The sequence below is a fragment of the Dreissena polymorpha genome, chromosome 9, assembly GCF_020536995.1.
Source record: "Dreissena polymorpha isolate Duluth1 chromosome 9, UMN_Dpol_1.0, whole genome shotgun sequence".
Taxonomy (NCBI): Eukaryota; Metazoa; Mollusca; class Bivalvia; order Myida; family Dreissenidae; genus Dreissena; species Dreissena polymorpha.
In genome coordinates, this window is record NC_068363.1 from 66591510 (window position 1) to 66618851 (window position 27342).

Below are 27342 nucleotides of genomic sequence, written 5' to 3' on the forward strand. Positions count from 1 at the left end.
CCAACTGGAACCATTTTCGAACTCGTCCAATATACATGTATCATTGGGACAAATCTTTGGACCAAGTTCCGTGTAATAAATGTGGCCTCTAGAGTATTAAAAGAATGTTGAAGATGGACAAAGAAAAAAGGTGATCACAAAAGCTCACCATTGAGCACATTCTGCTCAGGTGAGTTAAAAATATATGTGAAATCAAAACATTTAAATACCATTACATGTAAAAAAGCACTGAAATTTACATGAGTAAAATATAACACCAACAAAAATGTTGGTTCTATTTTACATTGTATCTCTGCAATAATTTCGAGCTCACTTATATAATGTGAGAATCATTTATGTTAGAAGACAGCAGGATTTTTTGTGCATGAAACTACAAGACTCAAGAATAAAATAACTATGTTATGCTGACTAGACTACACCGAGGATTGGACAACATGGAGCTATACTAGAGTAAAACGTGAGTACGCAATCCAGTGACTGTTTTGATGGTATGAAGGGTGACAAGCTATGTGACCAAACAATACAAAACAAATATACATTGATCAGAAACCACATTTGCATAATTCCATATGAAACAGGGTCAAACACCAAAATGCATAATTATGTTTCCAGTTCTGAGTGAATCCATATATAAGCTTCTGTTATTTCTACAAATGACCTCTCAATAAAAGTTACAAATGTACTATAACACAAAGCTTTGGCAAAACCCTTGATTTATTCAATAAATTACCAATACCTAACATTGGTTGTAGGAAAACATATATTATATTGGTACTGGAATTTGTTGTTTATATAGAATTGAACTCAAGTCTAGTGACTTTGTATAAACTATGCAAATTTGCTTACTGTCGAGTTTTGATACAAGTTGTATAGTTAGTAAATAGACAATATCATTATATAGTGATACAATGTGCACAGTCTAAAGAAGCAAATAACGTTGAAAAAGCAAGAGCTACATAGTGCTAAGTATGCCCTTGGATTACATACTGATTGCATACTGATTATTATATATTTCTACAGATCTATAAAATCTGCTTTTGTTGAATGAAATGTTTTCATGTTTGGATACCTGTGTTGTTGTTTTTGTAAAAGGGTATACTTTTCTCAAAAACTTTGTACACAAAAATGAAAGCAAACAATAAAAGAACTACTTAAACACACACTTAAAGAGGATTCCACACACTGAATACATTAACAAGTTTTTTTATACTAAATATTCAAGTAGACACAAACATTTTACTTTTTTTCTTTAAGATTTGTTCACCATCAATTCAATATCATGAAACATTTTAATAACCTTAAAGTAACTGTATCATTAAATGCACACATATTTGATTTAATAGGTTTATGATGCTTCCAATACAATATTTATTATTATTACTATTACATTCACATACTTACCTCTGGAGTTAAAACAAAACATCATTTATAGCGCTATATAGGTCAAGTAAAAATGAAAGGGCCGCCATCTTGGTTCAGAGGCAGCCATTTTGTTTTCATGGGAGGCAACTCTTATACAAGGAGGCTCAAACTTGCCTTGGATTAGACATCATTCGGCTCTGCGACTGGAAATATCTGGATTTCTCTGATGTGAATCGTTTTAACAACTCCCTGCATAGTGGGAATAACAAAATCTTATGGCATTTCAAAAGTATGAAACATTGGTACTTACATGCCTCAATGGCCATTTGTGTATTGAAGCTGTGGTGGCCATATAAATAGTTTGAAATATTTAACTATATTTTAACAAATATCTATTTGTTATTTGTTGTTGTTTTTTCAGTCATGTACTGGTAGATTATGACAATATTGTTCATGACATTTAATAATAGCCACAGATTCATAGAAACAAAAGACCAATGTTGCATCGTAATAAATGCCTTATCTTAGCCTAAATAGACATGCCAAAAACCAGAATAAAGGGTACATACAGAAAACGTATAGGGAACAAGTTATCGAAACAATGGTAAAGGATAAACTAACAGATCAGCAAATTTTACTTATCCAAATCAATGACTTTAATGACCTTTACATAGAATTAGTTGGGTTTTTTTTATTTAAAAGTTTTAAATTTACCCAGAATCTAAAAATAAATAAAGGAATGTAAGCAATAGGATTTGCAAAAATGATGATTGAACAAACAAATATATTATACTTCTGCATTATTATTTATCCTTTACCAATAATTATTTTGTACCTCTAAGTCCAAAGAACATGTCAACAAATACTGATAAAATACTATTTAAATATGAAATAAAAATCAATGAATTAAAACAAACATTATTAAATGAATCTGTACTGTATGTTTTGGGACAGGTTCTTTGGACATTAAAATTCCCCCAGTCTGTGACTTTTTTTCAGCAGAATAACAAGCAAAGCCTTTATTTACTTTTGCCGCGTACTTTGCAAAATGATATAATTTGAAATTTTTTTGTTTTAAATAATTATAAAAGATTAACATGAAATATTACTTCCCCTCCCCTAAATAAAGTACAGCTTTGCTATATCGCTACATATCCAGACACAACTCTAGAGGCAGAAGCAATTTTCCAATCAAATGGTGCAGAGGCCAAAGGTTTATTACTGCAAAGATGCAAGCAAGAAAAAACAGATTTACCCATTATTCTTTAATGACACCAGTTGAACAAGATTCATGAAATAGTTCAGAAGAAACAACTCAATCATAAATTGATATGCAAGGGTTGTTGGCAATTAGTTATCTACTTTATATTTATTTATCTGCTGACACAATCTGATAATCAAGCTTTTTTCTGTTATTTTCACAAGCTCTTTTGACCAGAAAGAAAAACACATTCTAATTTTCCCTTCACATGCAAGATCAGAACATGAATAATAAAATATTGTAGTTAACACTTGCAGAATGTTAATTCCTTTCAACCTTTTTATTTTAGCTCGATTGCATTGAAAGTCTCAGGCTTATTGAAACAGTCTTTTAATTGAAACCTCCAAGTCGCTAGACAGACACCATATCCATTACACCATGGCCACATCTAAATGTTATATTCTGACTGCACAAATCTTCAAACATCAACGCTTAAATGATTAATAATCATATGACTTAAATTTATTAAGTAACTTCTGCTGCGGGTATAGATTTTAAATATTGTCTAGACAATTAAAAGCCATATTAGTTTTAATGTTTTTATGAATTTAAAACATCCAAGTGACAGTATCCTATTTGATCTATTATGGTCCCAAATGTGTGAACCCAGCTTAGAATCTTATAAACTCTTGTTTTACTTATTTTTTGACCCTCATGTTTGTTATACTTAGTTTATCAAAATAATAACAAAACCTTATTAGTAGTTTTTTGCTTTATACTAATCTTGAAATAACCGATAAAATTGTAAGAATATGTTTTTAATGTTTCGGTTGTTTCTTCAAAACAAAATGGCTTCAAAACTAAAATAATTGATGACAAATATTTAAATTTGGAAGTGTAAAGGCAAACATTTCAGTCATTACTTGTTTTCATAGTATATGTACATTACAGGAGCTTTTCAAAGACAGCGAACTCAACTATTTTTCTAATTTGTTAGTATAAATACATTTTAATCAATTAATTTAGCTGAATTAAAATTACTTAGCAAGGGAGGTCTCCATTTCAGGTTTCTAAACAGAGTATCTGCGTAGTATAGCTGGGACTTTGTTCTTTTAAAAATGACAACATGTATAGTTGAACATTATTTTAGTTTTGAAGCACAAGTTATATGACAAAATGAGAAAAAGAATGCATCCAACATTTGTTTGCTTAACTTTTTCTCTAAACAAATATTCAGTTTTTAACACACTTATCTTTACTTTAAGATAAAAGAGATATAAAGGTGAATATTTAACTGGAAATATACAAGTGTATGTAAGAAGCAAAAGCTTTACATGGTAAACTTTCAATGACAACATTACTCTTTGAATTACAGTACGCATGTGGATGCATCCTTGGATGTGTGTTCTGGTAAAAACTTGAATACATGTGAAGATACATGCTTTAATGTTTAAAACATTCTGTCTATCACAAACATTGTATATAACTTTGTTAAATGAAACTATAAAAACCAGAGGCCAATCAATTATGTCAGATCTATGTAAGAACCATCACTTCATACATGTAGATTATGAAATAAGGTATCTAGCAATAACGTTAAAAGGAAATCAATCATTATTTTACAAACTTCAATTTAAATGACATTGTTCACAATATGTTCAGAACCTACCAGACAATTAACTATAGTTTATTTGAGCTTAAAACATTTTAGAAAACAAGATATTTGTCCATAGGGTATTATCATTACATGTATCAGGGTTGTAATTATCTGTTAAATCAATTTAAAATTATAATCAATGGTTAACCTGAATTACCCAGTATTTAATTAATACAAAAATAAGCAAAAAAGATTAAGCCTGATGGCCGCTGGTTTTTACATGTGGTCTGTCTAGTAGTGATACACAAATGATGTAAACCAACATCACACACCAAGTTTTACTAAATACTATAAAACACTACATTTATACACAGCAAACAAGACTTAGTAGTACATTTTAAGTACATGTTAGCAATAATTCAAAATCTGGACCTGAAATTGTTCATTGGCAAGTTTTTAAATATGTTATAATTTTTCTGTCTTTAACAATAATTACAAACGTACATGTATTCATAAACAAGTTTTAACAGCTACACGTTTACTTGTTTCAGTTACTTTTATTTATTGATATACTAGTGTTTGAAAAATTCTTGCATACTTTTTTAAATATTAAATTATATAATATCAACACTAAGTAGAAGCATGTTTTTTTCCTAGAGTGTGAGTAATTGTATTTCATTGTGTGCATATATTTACTGATATGTTGTCAAACCACACAGATAACTTCTTACCAGCTCAACTTACCTGTCCTTTGGTCTTGGTAACTCAAAATGTACAAGGATGTGGCTCTTTACTGTGTTGTAACAATTCTACACGGTTACATGATCTGAAATGCAAAAGTAATGCGTGTACCAGTGTTTTTTTTCACCTATAGGGGAATGGTGGCGGGGCCTGTCCAAAGGGGAAAAAAGCGTCGTTTTTTAGGAAAAGGGGAAAAAATCACTCTTTTATATATAATGATATTTATTATATGAATACACATGTATGTATTAATGTAATATTCACAGCTGAATGTCTGTTTTTTTGTCTTAAATATCTATCAATTATTTTTTCAACATTAGTTTCAGACAGTTCATCATTCATGCACAGTCTCAGTTTTCCAATAAACCATTTTGATTCTAATTGGGATTTTTTTAAACGATAAAATGGCAAATTTGAGCATTTTTTATAAGTAAAATGGACCGAATTGGAATGTGTTTATCAACAAATATTGAAACAATATAGATACATCAGGCCTTTTCCTGGCCAGTTTGGGAAAAAATGCAATTCATGTGAAAAGTCCACTGATTTGGGAAAAACTAATTTAATATAACTCTTTATAATAATTCAAAATCATATTAATTATAGTTATATACTTTGTTAGTTGTTTATGAAATAAATTTGAATTATATTTATCATTTAAATAGACATTTCTTTCTTAAAACTTCTGGAGGGGATTTTTTCAACAAAACTGGGGAAAACTATATACTCTTTTTTGAGGGGAATGGGGCCAAATATCGGCCCCGAAATTGCCATTAAAAAAACACACTGTGTACTATAATAGAAGATCCTGTGGGAAGAGTTTAACAACCAACATTTATACTCTATTCATTTAGAAGTCTTCACACAAGGGTAAAAAATGTATTTGAGGTTTCATCCCACTGCAGTATTTCTCCACTGAATTTAATGTAAAAGATGGGAGCGGGTTTTACCCAGTAGTAATATGAAGCATGCATCATTTGTGAATAATATTGGGAAATTAAGCATTCCTCGATTGAAAACTCGGTGCAATGTAAAAATCGTTGTTTGTTCGAGATACACATCCCAATGATCTGGCTGTCATATTGATCCCTGGATTTATATTGTATTATTGATGAGCTATATTTTATTACACCTTTTCTTCAAACTTAATTGATTATAGTGGGTATAGATTGGCAGTCCGTTTGTTGAAAATGTCTATTTTAATTGATTAAAGGAGTATATGATGAGTACGTGGTTGATATGTTTATTTTTGTTAATTAATTTCTTAAATACTGCCTTCGATTATGATGATTAAGGAAATAAATTAAACACCATTATCGTTTACAAACTGTTACCAATTTATGTACTTGTGTAATTGTTAATCGAAACCATTGTCGGTTCGTTTGTTAAATATTGCTTTGGATCACAGGTGTAAATGATGAGTATTTGTGTTTGATATGTGTTTATACAAACTATGTTGAATATAATGACAAGCTAAGATTTTTGACAGTCAATTTATTTTCCTACGTATATATTAAGCTTAAACATATGGTAATAGTTAAATCAATGACATGGCTATGATTTGCACATTTTTGTACACTTATTTTTTCTCAGTGGACACCCAGATTTTTTTCCCTCAATTTTTATTAAAGATTTTTTTTCTTATTTTAAAACTATTTTCATAATCAATCCAGTGACACATGTATTTAACAACCTGAGTAAGGTCATTAAAGCTGGCACATGTGCGAGTGATAGGCAATGGCTTCACTCGATAACTAATGATGGGGTCGGAGTACAACACCTTCTGCTTAATGCATTAACGATGCGTATCACATCAGGAACAAGAGTATGCTGTTAATTAGAACCAAATATGTTACTTTGATTGCTTATGGAAATTATATTAATGAAACAAGAGCTGTCAGAGGACAGCGCGCTTGACTATTAGAGTGCTTGACAGTATAACGTAAGCCATTATGAGGAAATTGTTCATATTAAATAATTTATTAGACGATCTTTCAAAAATAAAAAAAGGAAAAAACAATTTATTTTTTTTTGGGGGGGAGGGGGGTTAAGAGAAGGGTATAATGTGGGGTGTGGTCATTTATTAGACGATCTTTCAAAAAGAAAGGAAATTTTATTTTTTGGAGGGTGGGGGGTAGGGGGGGCCGGGTGAGATGGGGGAATAATGTGGGGTGTGGTCATTTACAAGATGATATTTCAAAAATAAAAAAAACATTTAAAAAAAATTGTGGGGGGAGGTGGGGGGGGGGCAGGGATTCTGAGTTTGGGCGTGGAGTTTTGTTTGGGTGGAATCCATTGTGGCATTCAGGTAAGAGTTGTTTTGTCAAAGTATTAATAAAATCTGATCATAAATAAAGAAGTTATGGCAATTTTAGCAAAATGTTCATTATCTAAGTATAAAAAGGGCCATAATTCTGTCAAAATGCTTGATACAGTTGTCTGCTCTTGTTTATAGGTTGGGGTCATGTTGGTAAAAAAGTATGCAAAATATGAAAGCAATATGTCAAGGGACACAGGAAATATTTGGGGTAGTACGCAAACTTTAACATAGATTTATCAATAATATGCATATTCTAAGTATAAAATGGGCAATAATTCTGTCAAAATGCTTGATACAGTTGTCTGCTCTTGTTTGTAGGTTGGGGTCATGATGGTAAACAAATATGCAAAAATGAAAGCAATATGCACTTGGGCCGAATGAGCCTGAAAAAAACGGAGCCAAAGGTAGCCGACACCTAGTCAATATAAATTGCCTCCTTAGAGTCTTTTGATGATTTTTGCTTTGGCGTCAATAGTCCACTCTATCTTTTTAATAGCGAGAGTTCCGACACGAATTTCGGTCGCATCACTCCTGAATTTAAATTTACACATATTTGTGACTATTATGAAAGAACGTTGCCTAAATAGTATTTATTGAGCAAAATATATCGAAATTTACCTGTTAATAAACTATATTTCGAGTTTGTTTCATCCAATATTAAATCCTTGTATAGTAAAGGGTTCATGTTATCTCCCTTGAACTGGAGGTTAAATTCAACTATGTTTGTAACCGAGTTCGAACACAAAAATTAAGTGTGCAATATGCGCAAAACAGTAAGAAATGAAATTGGAAATAGTAAGAAGATGAACAGAGCTCCAGATAAGGTTTTGTGAAATTCTTAAATTACTACCAGATTTTCAAAAAGAATTCTTAACTCTGAAATTGTATTTTTAACGTTACTACTAAATTTTGGAAAATAATTCGTATTTCTTCTTAACGACCTAAAAATAAATAATAATGGTTATTTTCATGCAAAAAAATTCAAAATAAACATACTAGCAACTTTATTTATACGAGTTCAACAGTGTCTTTTCAGTATTATACAATTTTATTTTTCAAATACCTTCATATGCCCAAACTGTGCTTAGATTGCATGCCTTAGATGAATTTTTACATATTTTACAATTAAAACGGGTCTCCCCTTCAATCTTTTCAACGATTAGCCACGGGACTTGTCCCTTCCACTCGTTCAATGTTTTTTTTGTGTTTAAGATTGGACCCGCCGTGTCGCGTTTTTGTTTAGCTTTTCCGACTGTGTCTGCAACTGAACATACAACATCGTATAAGATCTTTTCTATAACAGGGTTTTTTCTCCACTTTTCGGGAAGATAGCCCATGGCTTTGGAATTGGGAATTTTATCGGCATTTTCATGAAATTTGGAAAATAAATTCATTAGCCTTTTTTTTCACACGAAATGTCCACTGATTAGGGAAATACTAAATTTGATATTACTATTTATAATCATTCAAATTAAAAGAACAAAATCTGATAAGACTTTGTTAAATGTAATTGAATTAAAATTGAGATAAAATACGCATTGGACACTTATTTAATTAATTATAAATGTCCAGGGACACAGGAAATATTTGGGGTAGTACGCAAACTTTAACATAGATTTATCAATAATATGCATATTCTAAGTATGAAAGGGGCAATAATTCTGTCAAAATGCTTGATACAGTTGTGTGCTCTTGTTTGTAGGTTGGGTTCATGATGGTAAACAAGTATGCAAAATATGAAAGCAATATGTCAAGGGACACAGGAAATATTTGGGGTAGTACGCAAACTTTAACATAGATTTATCAATAATATGCATATTCTAAGTATAAAAGAGGCCATAATTCTGTCAAAATGCTTGATACAGTTGTCTGCTCTTGTTTATAGGTTGGGGTCATGATGGTTAACAAGTATGCAAAATATGAAAGCAATATGTCAAGGGACATTGAAAATATTTGGGGTAGTATGCAAACTTTAACATTTGCACGCAAACGGACACGGTCCTGAACGGATATGGATAAGGGCAATGCAGACGCTGGGGTGAGTAGGATAGCTCCACTATATATATTTCATATATAATAGTCGAGCTAAAAATGAATTATGTTTATATAAAATTAAAATAAGCAAAATTAAGAAATAAAATTTATGTCAATTAGTACAATGTTTGTGTGTGAGAGAGAACTGTTAGCCAAATATACATACATGTAAATGATTGTGTGTGTGTGTGTGTGTTACGATACTGTATTGAATGTATTGTTGACTTGTGTATTCTTTATTGTAATCACTTAAAAAGTATCCAAATAAATTTTATATGAATAATTTTGTAGCTTGTTTTATTTCAAAGCCGTCTCTAGAATTGTAACACCACATTATGACGATGACATACCTGATGAAAAACATAAAACAAACATTTTCAAATGGAATTAACTTTAATAATGATAATATAATACTGTATTAAACAATATCTCATTGCTATAAAGAGTATTGACCAACATATTTACAACAATTTATTCAAATTATAAATGGGACCGAAAAAGCCTTGCACTTGGGCCGAATGAGCCTGAAAAAAACGGAGCCAAAGGTAGCCGACACCTAGTCAATATAAATTGCCTCCTTAGAGTCTTTTGATGATTTTTGCTTTGGCGTCAATAGTCCACTCTATCTTTTTAATAGCGAGAGTTCCGACACGAATTTCGGTCGCATCACTCCTGAATTTAAATTTACACATATTTGTGACTATTATGAAAGAACGTTGCCTAAATAGTATTTATTGAGCAAAATATATCGAAATTTACCTGTTAATAAACTATATTTCGAGTTTGTTTCATCCAATATTAAATCCTTGTATAGTAAAGGGTTCATGTTATCTCCCTTGAACTGGAGGTTAAATTCAACTATGTTTGTAACCGAGTTCGAACACAAAAATTAAGTGTGCAATATGCGCAAAACAGTAAGAAATGAAATTGGAAATAGTAAGAAGATGAACAGAGCTCCAGATAAGGTTTTGTGAAATTCTTAAATTACTACCAGATTTTCAAAAAGAATTCTTAACTCTGAAATTGTATTTTTAACGTTACTACTAAATTTTGGAAAATAATTCGTATTTCTTCTTAACGACCTAAAAATAAATAATAATGGTTATTTTCATGCAAAAAAATTCAAAATAAACATACTAGCAACTTTATTTATACGAGTTCAACAGTGTCTTTTCAGTATTATACAATTTTATTTTTCAAATACCTTCATATGCCCAAACTGTGCTTAGATTGCATGCCTTAGATGAATTTTTACATATTTTACAATTAAAACGGGTCTCCCCTTCAATCTTTTCAACGATTAGCCACGGGACTTGTCCCTTCCACTCGTTCAATGTTTTTTTTGTGTTTAAGATTGGACCCGCCGTGTCGCGTTTTTGTTTAGCTTTTCCGACTGTGTCTGCAACTGAACATACAACATCGTATAAGATCTTTTCTATAACAGGGTTTTTTCTCCACTTTTCGGGAAGATAGCCCATGGCTTTGGAATTGGGAATTTTATCGGCATTTTCATGAAATTTGGAAAATAAATTCATTAGCCTTTTTTTTCACACGAAATGTCCACTGATTAGGGAAATACTAAATTTGATATTACTATTTATAATCATTCAAATTAAAAGAACAAAATCTGATAAGACTTTGTTAAATGTAATTGAATTAAAATTGAGATAAAATACGCATTGGACACTTATTTAATTAATTATAAATGTTTTTTTTGGAAATTGGAAATTTTTTCCCACATTTTGGGAAAAAAGTATACTTTTTGGGATTGGGAACATAGCCGTATTTCGGCTATAAAATCGGGCAAAAAAAAACCCTGTATAATGTCTTTCTAAACATTTAACTTCGGCTCACTTTGCGTACAATATGTTAAAAGCGTGTTTTTGGACGCTTTGCAGTTTTTTAGGACGCTCTCTGGACGCCGCCATTGTTTTTTTGACAGATAGAATGCATACGCCGCTTTTTTTGGAAAAAATGCGCTTTGTTAAACAAACCCGATAACCATTCTATATAAGCACCGCAAAGATCTTTAATACGCGAAAAGAACTCAATAAAAATCGATACGAACCGATGTAAACATAATATTTGTAACTTGATTTTGTAATTCCTAATGGTACGACAAGATTTTAAAATAAATACGTAACGGACTTGAAAATAATTCGTAATTACGAAAATACGACCCTTATCTGGAGCTCTGGATGAAGCATAAAAAGAATTATAACTTTTATAACTCAAAATATTAGAATCGACAGTAACAAAATACCCCAAAAGTAAAAGAAACAAAATAGCTATGGTACGAAATAACAACAACAACAATCCCAAAATGGCTGCCTTTGAGAAAATGATCGCTCCGTGTCTATGATTTTAAATGTAATACAGGTAATTTTTGTGATCTAAGTTCATATTTGTCAAACAACAGGTAGATTTCAGAAATACACACTTGTAAATACTGTAATTCCCATAATAATATTGTATTTATTTTTCGTTATGGTTTTTACAGATCGGAGTTTCAGCGTTCAGATTTATTCTGAACGCGAATTATTTTAGCTAGCCGACACCCAAAATAACATCTTTTTAATAAGACAGTAACACAACTCGAAGTCGAAGCCATGATTAATATTTATCATTCAAAAGGTGATAATCAATGTTGCCATCATGTCTCGAACTTTACTTTATCAGTGGGCCAAACCTCCACTACCTTGACAAAATGTACTTAAGTGACAAAACCTCCACCCCAACATGACTCAATAACGTCACACAATAAACACTTTTCTCTATAATGGACAGAACAGTTTAAAAACACGTTAATATTAAGATATCAATCTTGATGACAAGAACCTAAAGATGGTTACATAAACAGTCTTATTTTGGCTTAGCTGCTCCAGGTAATGCGACTCACATATAATTATTTCGGAAGTTTTTATCATGTACTCAAAATCGTACGCTGAACAATCTAATTATAATCAAATTAACCGTTTAAAACCGCTTGCAAATGAACAATTACTGTTCTTAAGTATGTGTTTAATGTTTCAGCTAAATTCTTACCATTGTATTGACCTAAATCTTCAGTTATTGAATCTTTTTCCACCGGCTTTGTCTAGATGGAAGTTAATTGATTCACATACGGGCACTTCTCTGAGCGGCGAGTCGAAACGGTCCATTACATTTAATCGATGAGTTCACTCCCTTTCAAGCAAATTAGCCACTATTTTTACGAGAAGCAAAACGAATTATTAATATTAGTGTTGGTGTATATATTTAGTGTTTTTAGAGATAAACACAGAACAGGTATCTTCGTGGCACTTCAAATTTATATAATTTTGGCACGTGCATCCATACACAATTCTGTCTGAATTGTGATTATTGTAACAGCATTTTTTTCCTTCTTTAATAAGTACCAATCTCTCCCATGCAACTATTTTTTTCTAGAAAATGACCTCAAATGAGCAGTCCGCTGATAGTCATACAATGAAAAAGGGGCCAGAAAATGATGGGCAAGGTCATTTGGTTGCTAAGCACTACAATGAACTGCAGGAAGCAGGTCGGGAGTCAAGGACAGACAGCAGAATATTCTACATGAGGAACTTCAATAACTGGATCAAAAGTGTTGTTATACGTAAGTTTATTAAAAAAAATGTCAGGGTTCAAGACACAGCTTTTACCCTTTTTTAAAAATAAAAACATTTCAAAACAATAAAATGAATTTTTTTGATACATTTTGAAGAATAGTGATTTTTTTCTTATAAAATACTTATAAATTTATTTCAACTTTATTATATATTTATATACATATATTGATTTGTAATCAGCGTTCCATAACATGTAGTAACATTACATTTGGCTAGCACGTGAAGTAAATTTTGCTTCACCTTCAAATTTAAAAGCCATGTAAGTATTTGATTGTCTACTAGATTTTGATCAAATAAACCATGGAGGAAGAGTGAGCACAACCCCCTGTTAAAGACGGATAAAGATGTATTGGTAACCAAACGTATGGTTTTGTCTATCTTTTAAGGCAAATAAATTTGACGAAATAATCTCCTGTTTTCCATTCTAGTACATCATGGCTTAACATAATTATAGATCTGGAGGCAAAAATAGTTGTAACTGGGGTTGGTACTCATTTTTCACTTTCATTTAAGGAGAGCAAATATTACTCCATACACCAGCTTAAATTACATCACATAACATGTATGACTATAGTTATAATTGCTTAAACTGGTATTTGTTTTATGATGCTCCCCCAAAATTTTTGGGAGGAGCATATAGTCGCCGCTCTGTCGAGTGTGTCTGTCCATCCGCACACAATTTTTGTCCGGGCTATTTCTCAGCAATTAATGACCGGAATTCAATTAAACTTTATGGGAAGCTTCACTACCAAGAGGACATGTGCATATTATCAGCGGGTTCTAGTCAGATAATTTTTCACAGAGTTATGACCCTTTGAAATTTTCCATTAACTGTACATATAGTGCAATTCTTGTCCGGGCTATTTCTCAGCAACTAATGACTGGAATTCAATGAAGCTGTATGGGAAACTTAACTACCTTGAGGAGATGCGCATGTTATTCGTGGATTCTGGTTATGGTTAGATGATTGATTAAGAGAGTTATGGCCCTTTGAAATTTTTAAGTTGCTAAACCATCCATCGTATTATTTTGTCCAAAGTTATGCCCCTCAAGACGTTTCCTTTTATCTGAATATATAGTGCAATATTGTGACAAAAAAAACCTTTGGGGAGCAAAACTCGTCTCCGACGGTGTCTTGTTTTCTAGCGCATGGCTGTAAATATCCTTAGCTTCTGTGGTATAAGAATATTTCATTAAATAAAAAAAAGCAGTTTATACAGTAGTGGGTTTTTAAATAAGCGATGCTGAAGATTTTTTTGAAAAGTGGTTTGTAATCTTTTTCAGATCAAGCTTTAGAAAGGTTGAAAAAAGACAAGGGTCATGATCGTGACATATCTGTCCTTGACCTATGCTCTGGTAAAGGCGGAGACCTTCTAAAATGGAAGAAAGGAAACATACACAGCATTGTCTGTGTAGGTAAGTAGAACTGCTCTCCTCTGTATTCAACGCTAATCCTAGTATTCTATTCATCCCATTTGATTTTTTTCAACGTGACATTTAACATAAATAGATCTAATAACCTTAACAATAATTTTAATTCAGTCTTAAAAGCTCTTAAAATCTAACGAATGTAACCATGCGTAGTGCTATAAATGTATTTGTTCTGGTAACGTTACGCAAAATAGTTTAAAAAAAATTCACACACAAACTGTAAAACAAGTAAAAATATCACCATATGCCTCGATTCAATTTACGCAGTATGCGAATTGGAACACATTACGACCGCGAAAAGAAGATTTTGCTGTACTATAATTCATTTTATTTTCGAAAGAAAATGATAAAAATCCAATATGGCGGCGATTGCTCCTGACAAAATGATGTCGATGTCAACATACATGTACACGATCAACGACCTTGACAATTTCGACGAGTTAACAGACAATTGCAGCGACTGACACTTTATTTGACTTAATTTACAAGGCAATACGTTTTCCGACTTAGGACGACGAATTTAAGGACGCGCAGAATGTGTTTTTTATATAATGTTATGGGTATGCCGTGTGTGATCCAATGCATCAATGGCGCCCATGTTAAAATCATTTGCCCCGAGAACAGGGACAGGGAACGACAAAATTACAAACAAAAACCAAAACACGTTCGAACTAGTATCTTACCTTTAATTACCTGCTGGGGTAAGTCTTGACAGTCTTTATATTAAGGGTTCCTGTTGCACAGAGCATTATGCTATAATAGAACATAGATGAACTGTTAGCTAGTTGACTATAATTATTGAATTTCTGCAAGGTCTCATTACGACCGCACTAGCCTTGGGCTGTTAGGCTTGAAGTAAGCCTGAAGACTGCTTTTAAGAATTTACATGTATTTTTTAGCCTTACATTTATTGAATACATTAACTTGTCGGGATTTACAATAAGTGGTTTTTGGTCAACGCATTTATGAAATAACATTGTGATAGTGGACAACTGGACATGCAAGCTTTTTGTTCACAATCTGGTTTACACCTTAGAAAATAATATTTAGTAAAATTGAATTTGAGACTTGGCTATAAAGAAGTAGAGCAGGTCTTAGCAGTGTTAAAAAATCCTTATCCACACGGGCATGGTGTTAAGCCTTTTGGTGTGTTCACAAAACCCTCAACATTGGAAATCAATTTTACATGAAAACAAAAAAAATGTTTTAAGTGACACTTCTTAAACTTTGTTATCACATAGAATTATTTAGAATAACATTGATTTATTTTTCGTTTTTATGAGAACTGAAAATCATTGGAAGTTTGTAGAAATACATTTTCATTTTTGACACTGATGTTTGTTTGTAAATACAAAATTACACAAATCAATTAAAAAGAAAAAATCAACAGAAAATGCAATTCAAAATAAATGATAGAATGTTCTTGATAACAAGGCCAAAATTTCTTAAATTAATATGATTGACTCTTCAGTGCTGGAACCAAATTTTGAAGGCCTTCAGAACGTGGCATCTCATCAGAATCCAAACTGTTTGCTATTCTGATAGTATTCTTTGAAAAAAAATTGAAGAAAATGCTAATTTTAGAAATTCAGCAGACGATATTTTAGCAGACGACAAATTTCCCAGCATGCAAAAGGTTAAGATATATATGCCGTGATTGTCCCTTTTGGCTTTCAGACATAGCTGGAATCTCAGTTGAGCAGTCAGAGACCCGGTACAAGGAGATGTTGTCACGGGAACGCAACCCAGACAGAGTATACAAAGCTGAGTTCTTAACAGCAGATTGTTCAAAGGTATCATTTATTTTTTACGTTTTTTTTGGGTAGCCCTTTCAAAAGCAAAGTGAAAATTGTAAAATGCAACAAGCCTAAAACCAGAACTGCCTGCTAATAACTCGGTGTCTGTGCAGGTTTTATGCTGTTTTGCTCATCAGTATCGTTGATTTGAAATGAAGTCTTTAAAACTTGACTGTGTACAGAAATGTTTTTATTTTAATTGGATATTGTAAAGGGCTACACATGAGACATAGTGCATATCTGAGTTGTAAATGGTTACAAGTATGTTATAGTGACTTACAGTTTTGTCCTATATTTTTATGTGCCCTAAATGGTAACACATATGTTTGCCTTGTTTGGCTGTCAGAATTATAATTCGTAGCTATTGATTACGTCTGAGTGATAAACTGAATCTCTAGACAATGCTATCCATCATACTTAATGTCCATGCTTCCATCTGTTACTTAGTTTCCAAGCAAGATTTCCGGAATTATAACACTGATTAAAATAAATGCTTGAAATCATATACAAAGAAACAAAATGTTGATTGCCAGTGGCAGACATTTTCAACTACCGGGTACCAAAAAAGACAACAATACATGTATGTATATTTCCTACATTGATGTTAGCAAGCACATGTTTACAAAAAGAATGCTAAAAAATATGAAATAAATAAGGAACACATCCTTGGAAAAGAGAATTTCTTTTTAAAGATACTGTTTCAAAAAGTTTTTTTTAACAATTGGCTTTTTTGATAAATAAACTTATCATTTTCAAAATCAATCCTTTCTGACTTATAGACAATGCCTTATTGGGAGGGGCTGAACTTTCGCCTCCATGGCGTCAGCTGATGAATCAAATGACTTCACTTGCAGATCATTACTGTTTTGTTTTTTTATTTGCTTAGGATTGTCTAAATTGCAGTCAGTTCTATGTCACCATTATAAAAGGCAAATACTATCCCAATTGAAAGACAATCGTAAATGTTGAACAATGTTAGCTAGCTCTCTTTTTCTGATATATAGTTATATACTTTTTAAGCTCACCTGTCATGGTGAGCTTGTGTGACCGTGTGATGTCCGGCGTTCGTATGTGTGTGCGTGCGTACGTGCGTGTGTCCGTCAACAATTTGTTTGTGTAGACAGTAGAGGTCACAGTTTTCATCCAATCTTTATGAAATTTGGTCAGAATGTTTATATTGATGAAATCTGGGTTGGGATTGTATTTGGGTCATCTGGGGTCAAAAACTAGGTCACTAGGTCAAAAACTAGGTCAAATAATAGAAAAACCTTTTGTAGGCAATAGAGGTCGCAGTTTTCATCCAATCTTTATGAAATTTGGTCAGAATGTTTATCTTGATGAAATCTGGGTTGGGATTGTATTTGGGTCATCTGGGGTCAAAAACTAGATCACTAGGTAAAAAACTAGGTCAAATAATAGAAAAACCTTGTGTAGACAGTAGAGGTCACAGTTTTCATCCAATCTTTATGAAATTTGGTCAGAATGTTTATCTTGATGAAATCTGGGTTGGGATTGTATTTGGGTCATCTGAGGTAAAAAACAATGTCACTAGGTCAAATAATAGAAAAACTGTCAACAATTTGTTTGTGTAGACAGTAGAGGTCACAGTTTTCATCCAATCTTTATGAAATTTGGTCAGAATGTTTATCTTGATGAAATCTGGGTTGGGATTTATTTGGGTCATCTGTGGTCAAAAACTAGGTCACTAGGTCAAAAACTTGTTCACTAGGTCAAAAACTAGTTCACTAGGTCAAAAACTAGGTCACTAGGTCAAATAATAGAAAAACCTTGTATTGACAATAGAGGTCTCAGTTTTCATCCAATCTTTTATAAAATTTGATCAGAATGTTTATCTTGATGAAATCTGGGTTGGGATAGTATTTGGGTCACCTGGGGTCAAAAACTAGGTCACTAGGTCAAATAATAGAAAAACCTTGTGTAGACAATAGAGGTCACAGTTTTCATCCAATCTTTATGAAATTTGGTCAGAATGTTTATCTTGATGAAATCTGGGTTGGGATTGTATTTGATTAGTCAGGTGAGCGATTCAGGGCCATTAGACCCTCTTGTTTTATAAGTATGTCTCATTATTTGTGTTTAACCCTTTCCCACTCAGAAGCAAAGTAAAAATGGCATTATGCAAACAGCGTAAAACCAGAACAGCCTGCATGCAACACTCAGTCTGTTCAGATGTTATGCTGTTTGCTGCTCATCAGTTCCTAAGGGTTGGAAATGAAGCCTTTAAAACTTGAATCTAGAAACAAAGGTCTTGCATTTAAAGTGCCAAAATACATATTTTATTGGTTAAGGGTTAAAGTTAAGCCATGGAATCTCGATGTTTGCAGGAAAGACTCAAGGACCTGTACAAGGATGCTGGGCGGACATTCGACATCTGCAGTTGCCAATTCTCCTTCCACTACTGTTTTGAAACCCTATCCCAGGCTGAGGTGATGTTACAGAATGCGGTGGAATGCTTAAAATTGGGCGGCTATTTTATCGGCACCACGCCCAACAGCCAGGAACTTGTGTATGTGTTTGTTATGAAATATATAAGGGTTCAAAACATGCATATTTTGTTAAATTCACCTGAAAACAAACAATTTTCCTCATATTGTTACTACAAAAAAGAGCTTAAAAATTGCATTGTAGCTGATATGTGAATGTTAAATTAAAAACTTGGCATGAGATGTTAAAACATAGTGCAGTGTGCTACAGGCTTCACACCAACACTCAAAGAGCAAGGGTTGTTCTTGGAATCAGACTTTTCTGTATTTTACGCTATATCCATCACACAAGGTGGTCTTTTTGAGGCCGTTGCCATATAGCATCTAGATACTTTTGATATCAATCTACACTCACTTGAAATATTTTAGCCCCCCTCTGGTTAAACTGGGCTTAGTGCATGTGGGTAAAGTGTCGTCCCAGATTAGCCTGTGCAGTCCTCACAGGCTAATCAGGGACAATTCTTTCTGCTTGCATCGCATTTTTCTTTTCAAGAATGTATGATCGTCTAAGGGAAATTTTAGTTTTGGCAAAAAAGTGTTGTCTCTAAAGAGTCTGTTTGGACTGCACAGGCAAATCATGGCCACCTTTTTATGCCCCTGGATCGAATGATCATGGGTCTTTTGTTTTTGGCCTGTCTGTATGTCTGTCATTGTGTGTGTCTGTCCAAAAACTTAACCTTGGTCATGACTTTTGCAATATTGAAGATAGCAACTTGATATTTTGCATGCATGTGTATCTCAAGGATACGAGGTCTCAAGGTCAAAGGTAAAATATATGGCTTCAAAGCGCATTAGGGGGCATTGTGTTTCACAAACACAGCTGTTGTTAGGCACATTGATTAAGCCCCGTTTTCCCAAAACGTGGCTCAGTTCTTGTTTTATTGCAGACGCAGACTCCGTGAATCAGATGACATGTCGTTTGGCAATGAAGTGTACCGCGTCACGTTTGAAAATGAAGACAAGCAAAAGTTGCCCCTGTTTGGTGCCAAATACAATTTCCACTTGGAGGGGGTAGTCGACTGCCCAGAGTTTCTTGTCTTCTTTCCTGTATTAGAAAAGTAATTTATACCTTGTCGCTGGATAATTTGTCAAACAGCAACACAAGGATTACAATATCGTACCTAATGAATATTTAAGTGGTGGATTGTTTTGTACACTTCCACTGATAAGTTCAAGATTTACCCACTTTCCCTTAACATCTCTTTCTCTAAACATCAGGACATGTGTTACTATCTTTTGGTAGTTTAATGTGTGCAAATTTTTATGAGTTGAGAAAAGATAACAGTATCGAAAAAGAATATATGTTATAATGTTTTCTTAGATATGTTATAATGTTTTCTTAGATATGTATACAGTTTACACATTTTATGTCTATTTGCAAAAAAGAACACTTTTTACTTTGTGTAATTGGTGTGGATGAGAATAATGTTAATGAGTGGGCTGTCTTAAAATTAAACCAAAACAAAATATGTTCTACTTGTATTTTGATAGTTTCAAAATTGTAACCATACATATAAGCGTCGATGTATTAATACACATTTTATGTTGATAATTACTAAATTAGGATTGACTAATGACTGATTAACAAAGCTTTACATTATCCCACCCTTTATAGAGGTAATTCTGTTTCTTACAGAATGGAAGAGAAGTATGACATTTTTTTAAGCAATCAAAGGCAAAAAGCTTAATTAAATATTAATCAAAGCATGCTGATTATTATCCCATCCAACATAAAAATGTATTTTTTTTCAGAATGGCAGAAAAGTATGGCGTCAAGCTGGTGTACAAACAGTCATTTGCAGACTTTTTCAATCAGAACTTCGTAACCAGGGAATACAAGGACCTTCTAAGTCAAATGAAGGCACTAGAGGTCAGTAGTCCCGACACAGGTGACAATGGTGTAATAGATCCTGGGTGTTATGTGACACAGGTGACAATGGTGTAATAGATCCTGGGTGTTATGTGACACAGGTGACAATGGTGTAATAGATCCTGGGTGTTATGTGACACAGGTGACAATGGTGTAATAAATCCTGGGTGTTATGTGACACAGGTGACAATTGTGTAATAGATCCTGGGTGTTATGTGACACAGGTGACAATGGTGTAATAGATCCTGGGTGTCATGTGACACAGGTGACAATGGTGTAATAAATCCTGGGTGTTATGTGACACAGGTGACAATTGTTTAATAGATCCTGGGTGTTATCTGACCCAGGTGACAATGGTGTAATAGATCCTGGGTGTTATGTGACACAGGTGCAATGGTGTTAAAGATCCTGGGTGTTATGTGACACAGGTGCAATGGTGTAATAAATCCTGGGTGTTATGTGACACAGGTGCAATGGTGTAAAAGATCCTGGGTGTGATCTGACCCAGGTGACAATGGTGTGGTAGATACTGGGTGTTATGTGACACAGGTGACAATGGTTTAATAGATCCTGGGTGTGATCTGACCCAGGTGACAATGGTGTAATAGATCATGGGTGTTATGTGACACAGGTGCAATGGTGTTAAAGATCCTGGGTGTTATCTGACACAGGTGCAGTGGTGTAATAGATCCTGGGTCTGATCTGATGCAGGTGCAATGGTGTAATAGATCCTTGTGTGATCCTTAGTTAGTTCTGTCACAGGTGACAATTGTGTAATAGATCATGGGGGTTGGCCTCTGTTAATGTGAAAAATTTATTAAATTGCAAAAGTAAATATTTATCTTGATTTTGCTGAGGACTTAAATAAATCATACTTGGCTATCACAATAATGAAAAACGAGTATTCAGACAGCTTGTACATGTGTCTGTTGACTTTTTCTTGCAATATCTTCCATTTTTCAATTAATTTATGAAAGGAATAGCAATCCATTACAACACTGATAAAACTGTGCACATGATTCCTCAGCCTAAAAATAGAAACCAAACCACCCTTTCTTTTTGACTACCCTTTGTCATGTTCGTACCTGGAATCAATTGTTTTTGGTGTAAAAAAAATATGTGCACGCTTTTACTTTTACAGACTAAACCGTACTCTGAAATCACAATTTTAATGGAGGACAGTTACAGGTTTTGTTCATTGTGTTGACTTTTGCACACAAAATTAGTGTATCTGCTTAACATATCTATTCAAGATAGCTCAGTTTTGCGCTCAGTCCTCCAGGAGTATGTAACTTTGATTTCAGAGTTATCCAGCAGAGGAGGGTCGTAGTCTGGTTGGCAAAGATGACGAGGATTATGAACATGTGCGCTCCTTCATAGACAGTGTGAAAGAGGAGCCAGACAGCAGACATCATGGCAGGGAACCACGCAAAGTTTCCGTGGTAATTTGATCTTGTTTGCTTCTCATATTTCAAGTTTAGTATTCTTCTGATTAACGTCTTAGTATTAGTAAGGCTTGACACTGATGTGCTTGCTGAGCATGTGTTCAAGAGCAATATCCATGAACTAGATGTACATGTGAACTAGCAATTAACTAAATATACCCGTTTACTAGCAGTACCCCTGTACTATCTGTACCCCGTGATCAAGCTGTAACTGTAAACTAGTAGTAACCATGAATTAACTTGATCCCCGTGAACTAGCTATAAGTGTTAACTAACAGTATCCATTAACTAGCTCTAATTGTTAACTAACAGTATTCATATACTAGCTGTACCAGTGAACAAGCTGTAACTTTTAACTAGCAGTAACTGTGAACTAGCTGTACCCCTGAACTAGCTATGAATGTTTAACTAGCAGTACCTATTAACTAGCACTAGACGTGAACTACCTGTACCAGTAAACTAGTAGTATTGTGAACTAGCTGTAGCTGTTATCTAGCAGTACCCATGAGCTAGCAGTACCCCTTAACTAGCTTTAACTGTTAAACTAGCAGTACCCCTGAACTAGCATAACTGTTTAACTAGCAGTACCTGTGAGCTAGCAGTACTCCTGAACTAGCTATAACTGTTAAACTAGCAGTACCTGTGAACTAGCAGTACCCCTTAACTAGCTATATCTGTAAAACTAGCAGTACCCGTGAGCTAGCAGTACCCCTTAACTAGCTATAACTGTTAAACTAGCAGTACCTGTGAGCTAGCAGTACCCCTTAACTAGCTATAACTGTTAAACTAGCAGTACCCATGAACTAGCAGTACCCCTGAACTACCTATAACTGTTAAACTAGCAGTACCCGTGAGCTAGCAGTACCCCTGAGCTAGCAGTATCCCTGAACTAGCTATTACTGTTTAACTAGCAGTACCTGTGAGCTAGCAGTATCCCTGAACTAGCTATGACTGTTAAACTAGCAGTACCCGTGAGCTAGCAGTACCCCTTAACTAGCTATAACTGTTAAACTAGCAGTACCCATGAGCTAGCAGTAACCCTTAACTAGCTATAACTGTTAAACTAGCAGTTCCCGTGAGCTAGCAGTACCTCTGAGCTAGCATAACTGTTCAACTAGCAGTACTCGTGAGCTAGCAGTACCCCTGAACTAGCATAACTGTTAAACTAGCAGTACCCGTGAGCTAGCAGTATCCCTGAACTAGCTATAACTGTTTAACAAGCAGTACCCGTGAGCTAGCAGTACCCGTGAACTAGCTATAACTGTTAAACTAGCAGTACCCGTGAACTAGTAGTACCCGTGAACTAGCTATTACTGTTTAACTAGCAGTACCCGTGAACTAGCAGTACCCCTTAACTATCTATAACTGTTAAACTAGCAGTACTCGTTAGCTAGCAGTACCCCTGAACTAGCTATAACTGTTAAACTAGCAGTACCCATGAGCTAGCAGTACCTGTGAGCTAGCAGTACCCCTTAACTAGCTATAACTGTTTAACTTGCAGTACCTGTGAGCTAGCAGTACCCCTGAACTAGCTATAACAGTTAAACTAGCAGTACCCGTGCGCTAGCAGTACCCATGAACTAGCTATAACTGTTAGACTAGCAGTACCCATGAGCTAGCAGTACCCCTTAACTAGCTATAACTATTTAACTAGCAGTACCCATGAGCTAGCAGAACCCCTGAACTAGCATAACTGTTTAACTAGCAGCACCTGTGAGTTAGCAGTACCCCTGAACTAGCATAACTGTTTAACTAGCAGTTCCTGTGAGCTAGCAGTACCCTTTAATTAGCTATAACTGTTTAACTAGCAGTACCCATGAACTAGCAGTACCCCTGAACTAGCTATAACTGTTAAACTAGCAGTACCCATGCGCTAGCAGTACCCCTGAACTAGCTATAACTGTTAAACTAGCAGTACCCGTGAGTTAGCAGTACCCCTGAACTAGCATAATTGTTAAACTAGCAGTACCCGTGAGCTAGCAGTTCCCCTGAACTAGCATAACTGTGTAACTTGCAGTACTCTTGAACTAGCAGTAATATAAACTAGCAGTACCCGTGAACTAGCAGTACCTGTTAACTAGCAGTAACTGTGAACTAGCTTAATCCGTGAACTAGCTGAACCCGTGAACTAGCTGTAATTGTGAACTTGCAGTAACTGTTAACTAGCAGTAACTGTGAACTAGTTTAACCCGTGAACTAGTAGTTCTTTGAATCAAGAAAAAAAGGTTCATTGCTTATTCCTTTTACTTTGTCATAATTACTTCATTGTTACATGGTAAATGTTTGAAACAAGCAATGTCCTGTTGCATATCAGACAAAAGAAAATGTGAAGGAATTATAAGGATAAGAGTTTACAACTTTTAGTGCTTTTGCTAATTGTGAACATTGAGGGATTATAGTGAAAGTGTTATAACTGCAGACAATTCCTCCATTAGAAACAATACTTTTATCATCAACTTTTAATATTGGCTAGTATTTTTACTAGTTATGTCCCTTAGTTTTTGTCATGTTATGCTTTGTTTTATGTAGATGACGAATCAGCTGCATCATACAGGAAATGTTTGTACACATGATTCTTGTAATGGTTTGATACTATTTGTAGTTGTACTGAATAAATGCAGTCTGAACATGTAGGGTGAACATTTTGTTTTCTTTTTTTCAGGGAACCCTCTCTAAAGCAGAATGGGAAGCTGTCAGTATGTATTACAATCAATAAACGAAACCTGCCTCTTCAATATGGAGGCAATTAAGATGCAATTTATTCTTCCATCCAAATGTTTCGTTCTTTCCTATCAATAGATCCAGTTCTATAGATTCAACAGTTCATATATTTTCAGACAAAAGCCCAATACGGACGTATTTTTGTCTTGTGAACACATGTCTACATTAACCATTAAAAAAAAGACCTAAGTATTAAAATGCAATCATTTTGCACTTAAAAGTAAAAAGGTTTTCATACAAAAGCCGAATGTGGGGGACATCCATTTTCTACAGACACATGTCTGCATGCACTTAAAAAAGGCTTGAATATTAAAATGCAATCAAGTTTAACTAAAAGTTTTAAACTATCATTTCTATATGCCTGTTAACACAGGTCTTATTAAGTGAATACTTTTGTTGGGTAAAGGGGCATGCGTTTTGGCGGGTTGTGTCCATGGCAATGTTGACCTTCCTGTATCTTCTAATGTTTAAATGCATCATGAAACTTGTAGATGATGTTTGCGGGCATTATATATGGGCCAAGTTTTATTAGTGCCGGTAGCAAGATGGCATAAAGCATTCTGGCCGTTGAATAACCCAAACTTTGACAAATTAAATTCTTTCAATCTCGAAATCAAATGGTTTTAAAGGTATCAACAGCAGAGTTAATGTTAATGTATGTGTGAATATAATCTCAACAAAATTAACCAGGTATACTAGTAACCAGCCAGATTGCCTTTAACACTTCTATACTTTTGCCCTTGAACTATGAAATATGTCCTTAAATGCAAATAGTTTTTATCATATTTTCATTTACCTTGGTAACAAACTGAAATTGCATTGCACGTCTGATTTGGTCCTTGAGTTATCTTAAATGTGCCATATTATCCCAGATCTTTAAATGGTCACATTTTTGTACATTCTGGCACTCTTGTTTACTGTATGTTTCAGCCATCTACTGCGTGTTCATGTTCCAAAAGGTGAAGGACATGGAGACAGGGGAGGTATGGAAGGTGTCCACGCATGACGGGACATCAGTGGGCAGGGATAGGGAACGCCTTCATGAGGGGGCAGAGTAGGGAACAGAAGGGGCCAAGCCACGGAAAGCTCTTAGAAACACTTAGGATTGAACCTCAGCAGGAAGATGGATCTGTTTGGTCACCTGTACTTAACTGTCCTGTTCGTGCATGGCACTATTATTCGCCGTTGGGGACTAATGGCAACAGATATTTTTGTACAGGTGCTGTATTCAGAAAAAAAGGTTTTGTTATGGCTTGTTCACAGGTGTACACACATTTCAAGAGTTGAGCGTAAAAGACATGTAAATTGCAAAGATGAGTTTGATACTCAATCACTAAAATTTACATTAACATTGTGACACATGTTATGTCTACAAAGATTGGTTAGAAATTGTTTACCTGGCCAATCTGTATTGAAGACAGGTTGATTTCCATCATGTATGTATGAATACAATTTTGTAATGTGATTATTAATTATGCACATACAATGTTTATGTCCCAACTAAGTGGTAGTAATTTATGATTGCTCTTGTGTGTCCCAACATTTCAATAAAATATTTGTTTTCATCTCTTTAAATGGATCTTTTCACAGATTTTGGAATGTTTTTAAGTTTGTCAGTAAATGCTTTAATCGATAAATAGAACTAAATAGCTCCTGTATAAAACAATAATAAAAAAATAAAAAAATAGAAAAAAAATCCTCAACTGGGCTTGAACCACTGACAATTGGAGTAAAAAACTAGGGCTTAAACCGTTCAGCCGTCCGTGCTCCTACAGAAGTGGGTGTACATTATACTTTATATAAGCAATTCTCATAATGTCACTAAATATAACAATTACAACAGAACAGAACTCTCCAATTATTCAGTTGTTTGGGTTTGTAACGCTTTATAATTTCAGGGGTTTTTCATTTTCAAAAAATGCACATACATGTACTAATAATGAAATATTTAAGAACGTGAGAAATTTTGGTATTACTATTTCCTCTTAATATCATTAATAGAACGAAAATTTAAATCTTTTTTTTTCAATTTTGTCAATTTACCACAGCATGAAAAGGTCCCTTTGAACTGCTGTGTTGATTTGGATTAAACTATCAAAGCTGAGTGACATTTTATGTTCAGATGATTGTAAAACTAGAAATATTGGCTGCGACCGGTTTTGGCAGAATAATGTTTTGTTGTCTGTTTGTCCAATATAGAACAGTATAAGCAAAGAGCTTGTGTACTTTAACTATTTAACAGCTTAATAGTTTTTACACAACATTTCTCAGCTGAATGACCTTCATGTTGCTATGCAAGATATTTTGGCTGCCACCAATTTGACAGATTTATGGCATTTGTCTGTTTGTTTTTTACCACTAATAAGCTGATCTGACACCTACTGATGCTCATAAGGAGCTTTATGGACACAGTGCTGTCCCTGCAGTCTTTATGGACGCAGTGCTGTCCCTGCAGTCTTTATGGACACAATGCTGTCCCTGCAGTCTTTATGGACACAGTGCTGTCCCTGCAGTCTTTATGGACACAGTGCTGTCCCTGCAGTCTTTATGGACACAGTGCTGTCCCTGCAGCCTATATGGACACAGTGCTGTCCCTGCAGTATTTATGGACACAGTGCTGTCCCTGCAGTCTTTATGGACACAGTGCTGTCTCTGCAGTCTTTATGGACACAGTGCTGTCCCTGCAGTCTG

The 27342-nt window shown here is 34.2% G+C and overlaps 2 protein-coding genes across 13 annotated transcripts in view; one reads left to right on the forward strand and one right to left on the reverse strand.

Moving 5' to 3' along the window:
• LOC127844484 (uncharacterized) overlaps window positions 1–12450 on the reverse strand; it is a 276328-nt gene extending 263878 nt beyond the window's left edge. For 11 of the 12 annotated variants that reach the window (XR_008032757.1, XR_008032749.1, XR_008032748.1 and 8 more), the window contains exons 1-3: window positions 12301–12450; window positions 4905–4986; window positions 1537–1611 (exon numbers count right to left, since the gene is read on the reverse strand). Coding sequence is in view for 1 of the 12 variants with exons in the window: in XM_052374751.1 (XP_052230711.1) it covers window positions 1537–1553 (17 nt within the window). In the remaining 11 variants the exon portion in view is untranslated. The remainder of the gene's footprint in view (window positions 1–1536; window positions 1612–4904; window positions 4987–12300) is intronic. The other variant, XM_052374752.1, reaches the window with a different exon arrangement.
• LOC127844474 (mRNA cap guanine-N7 methyltransferase-like) lies at window positions 12416–26755 on the forward strand. Its single transcript, XM_052374725.1, has 10 exons — window positions 12416–12543; window positions 12685–12871; window positions 14169–14300; window positions 15993–16108; window positions 18457–18638; window positions 19503–19673; window positions 20368–20485; window positions 21790–21927; window positions 24593–24626; window positions 25582–26755. Exons 2-10 carry the CDS (start codon window positions 12688–12690, stop codon window positions 25707–25709), a joined length of 1203 nt encoding a protein of 400 aa, XP_052230685.1. The 5' UTR covers window positions 12416–12543; window positions 12685–12687; the 3' UTR covers window positions 25710–26755.
• Window positions 26756–27342: the final 587 nt, after the last annotated feature.

What these genes read in the sequence shown, in the direction of transcription:
- LOC127844474 (XM_052374725.1), top strand. Translation starts at nt 12,688, where the DNA reads ATGACCTCAAATGAGCAGTCCGCTGATAGTCATACAATGAAAAAGGGG. An exon ending in GATCAAAAGTGTTGTTATAC is followed by an intron (nt 12,872 to 14,168) that starts GTAAGTTTATTA and finishes AATCTTTTTCAG; the next exon opens with ATCAAGCTTTAGAAAGGTTG. An exon ending in AGCAGAATGGGAAGCTGTCA is followed by an intron (nt 24,627 to 25,581) that starts GTATGTATTACA and finishes TGTATGTTTCAG; the next exon opens with CCATCTACTGCGTGTTCATG.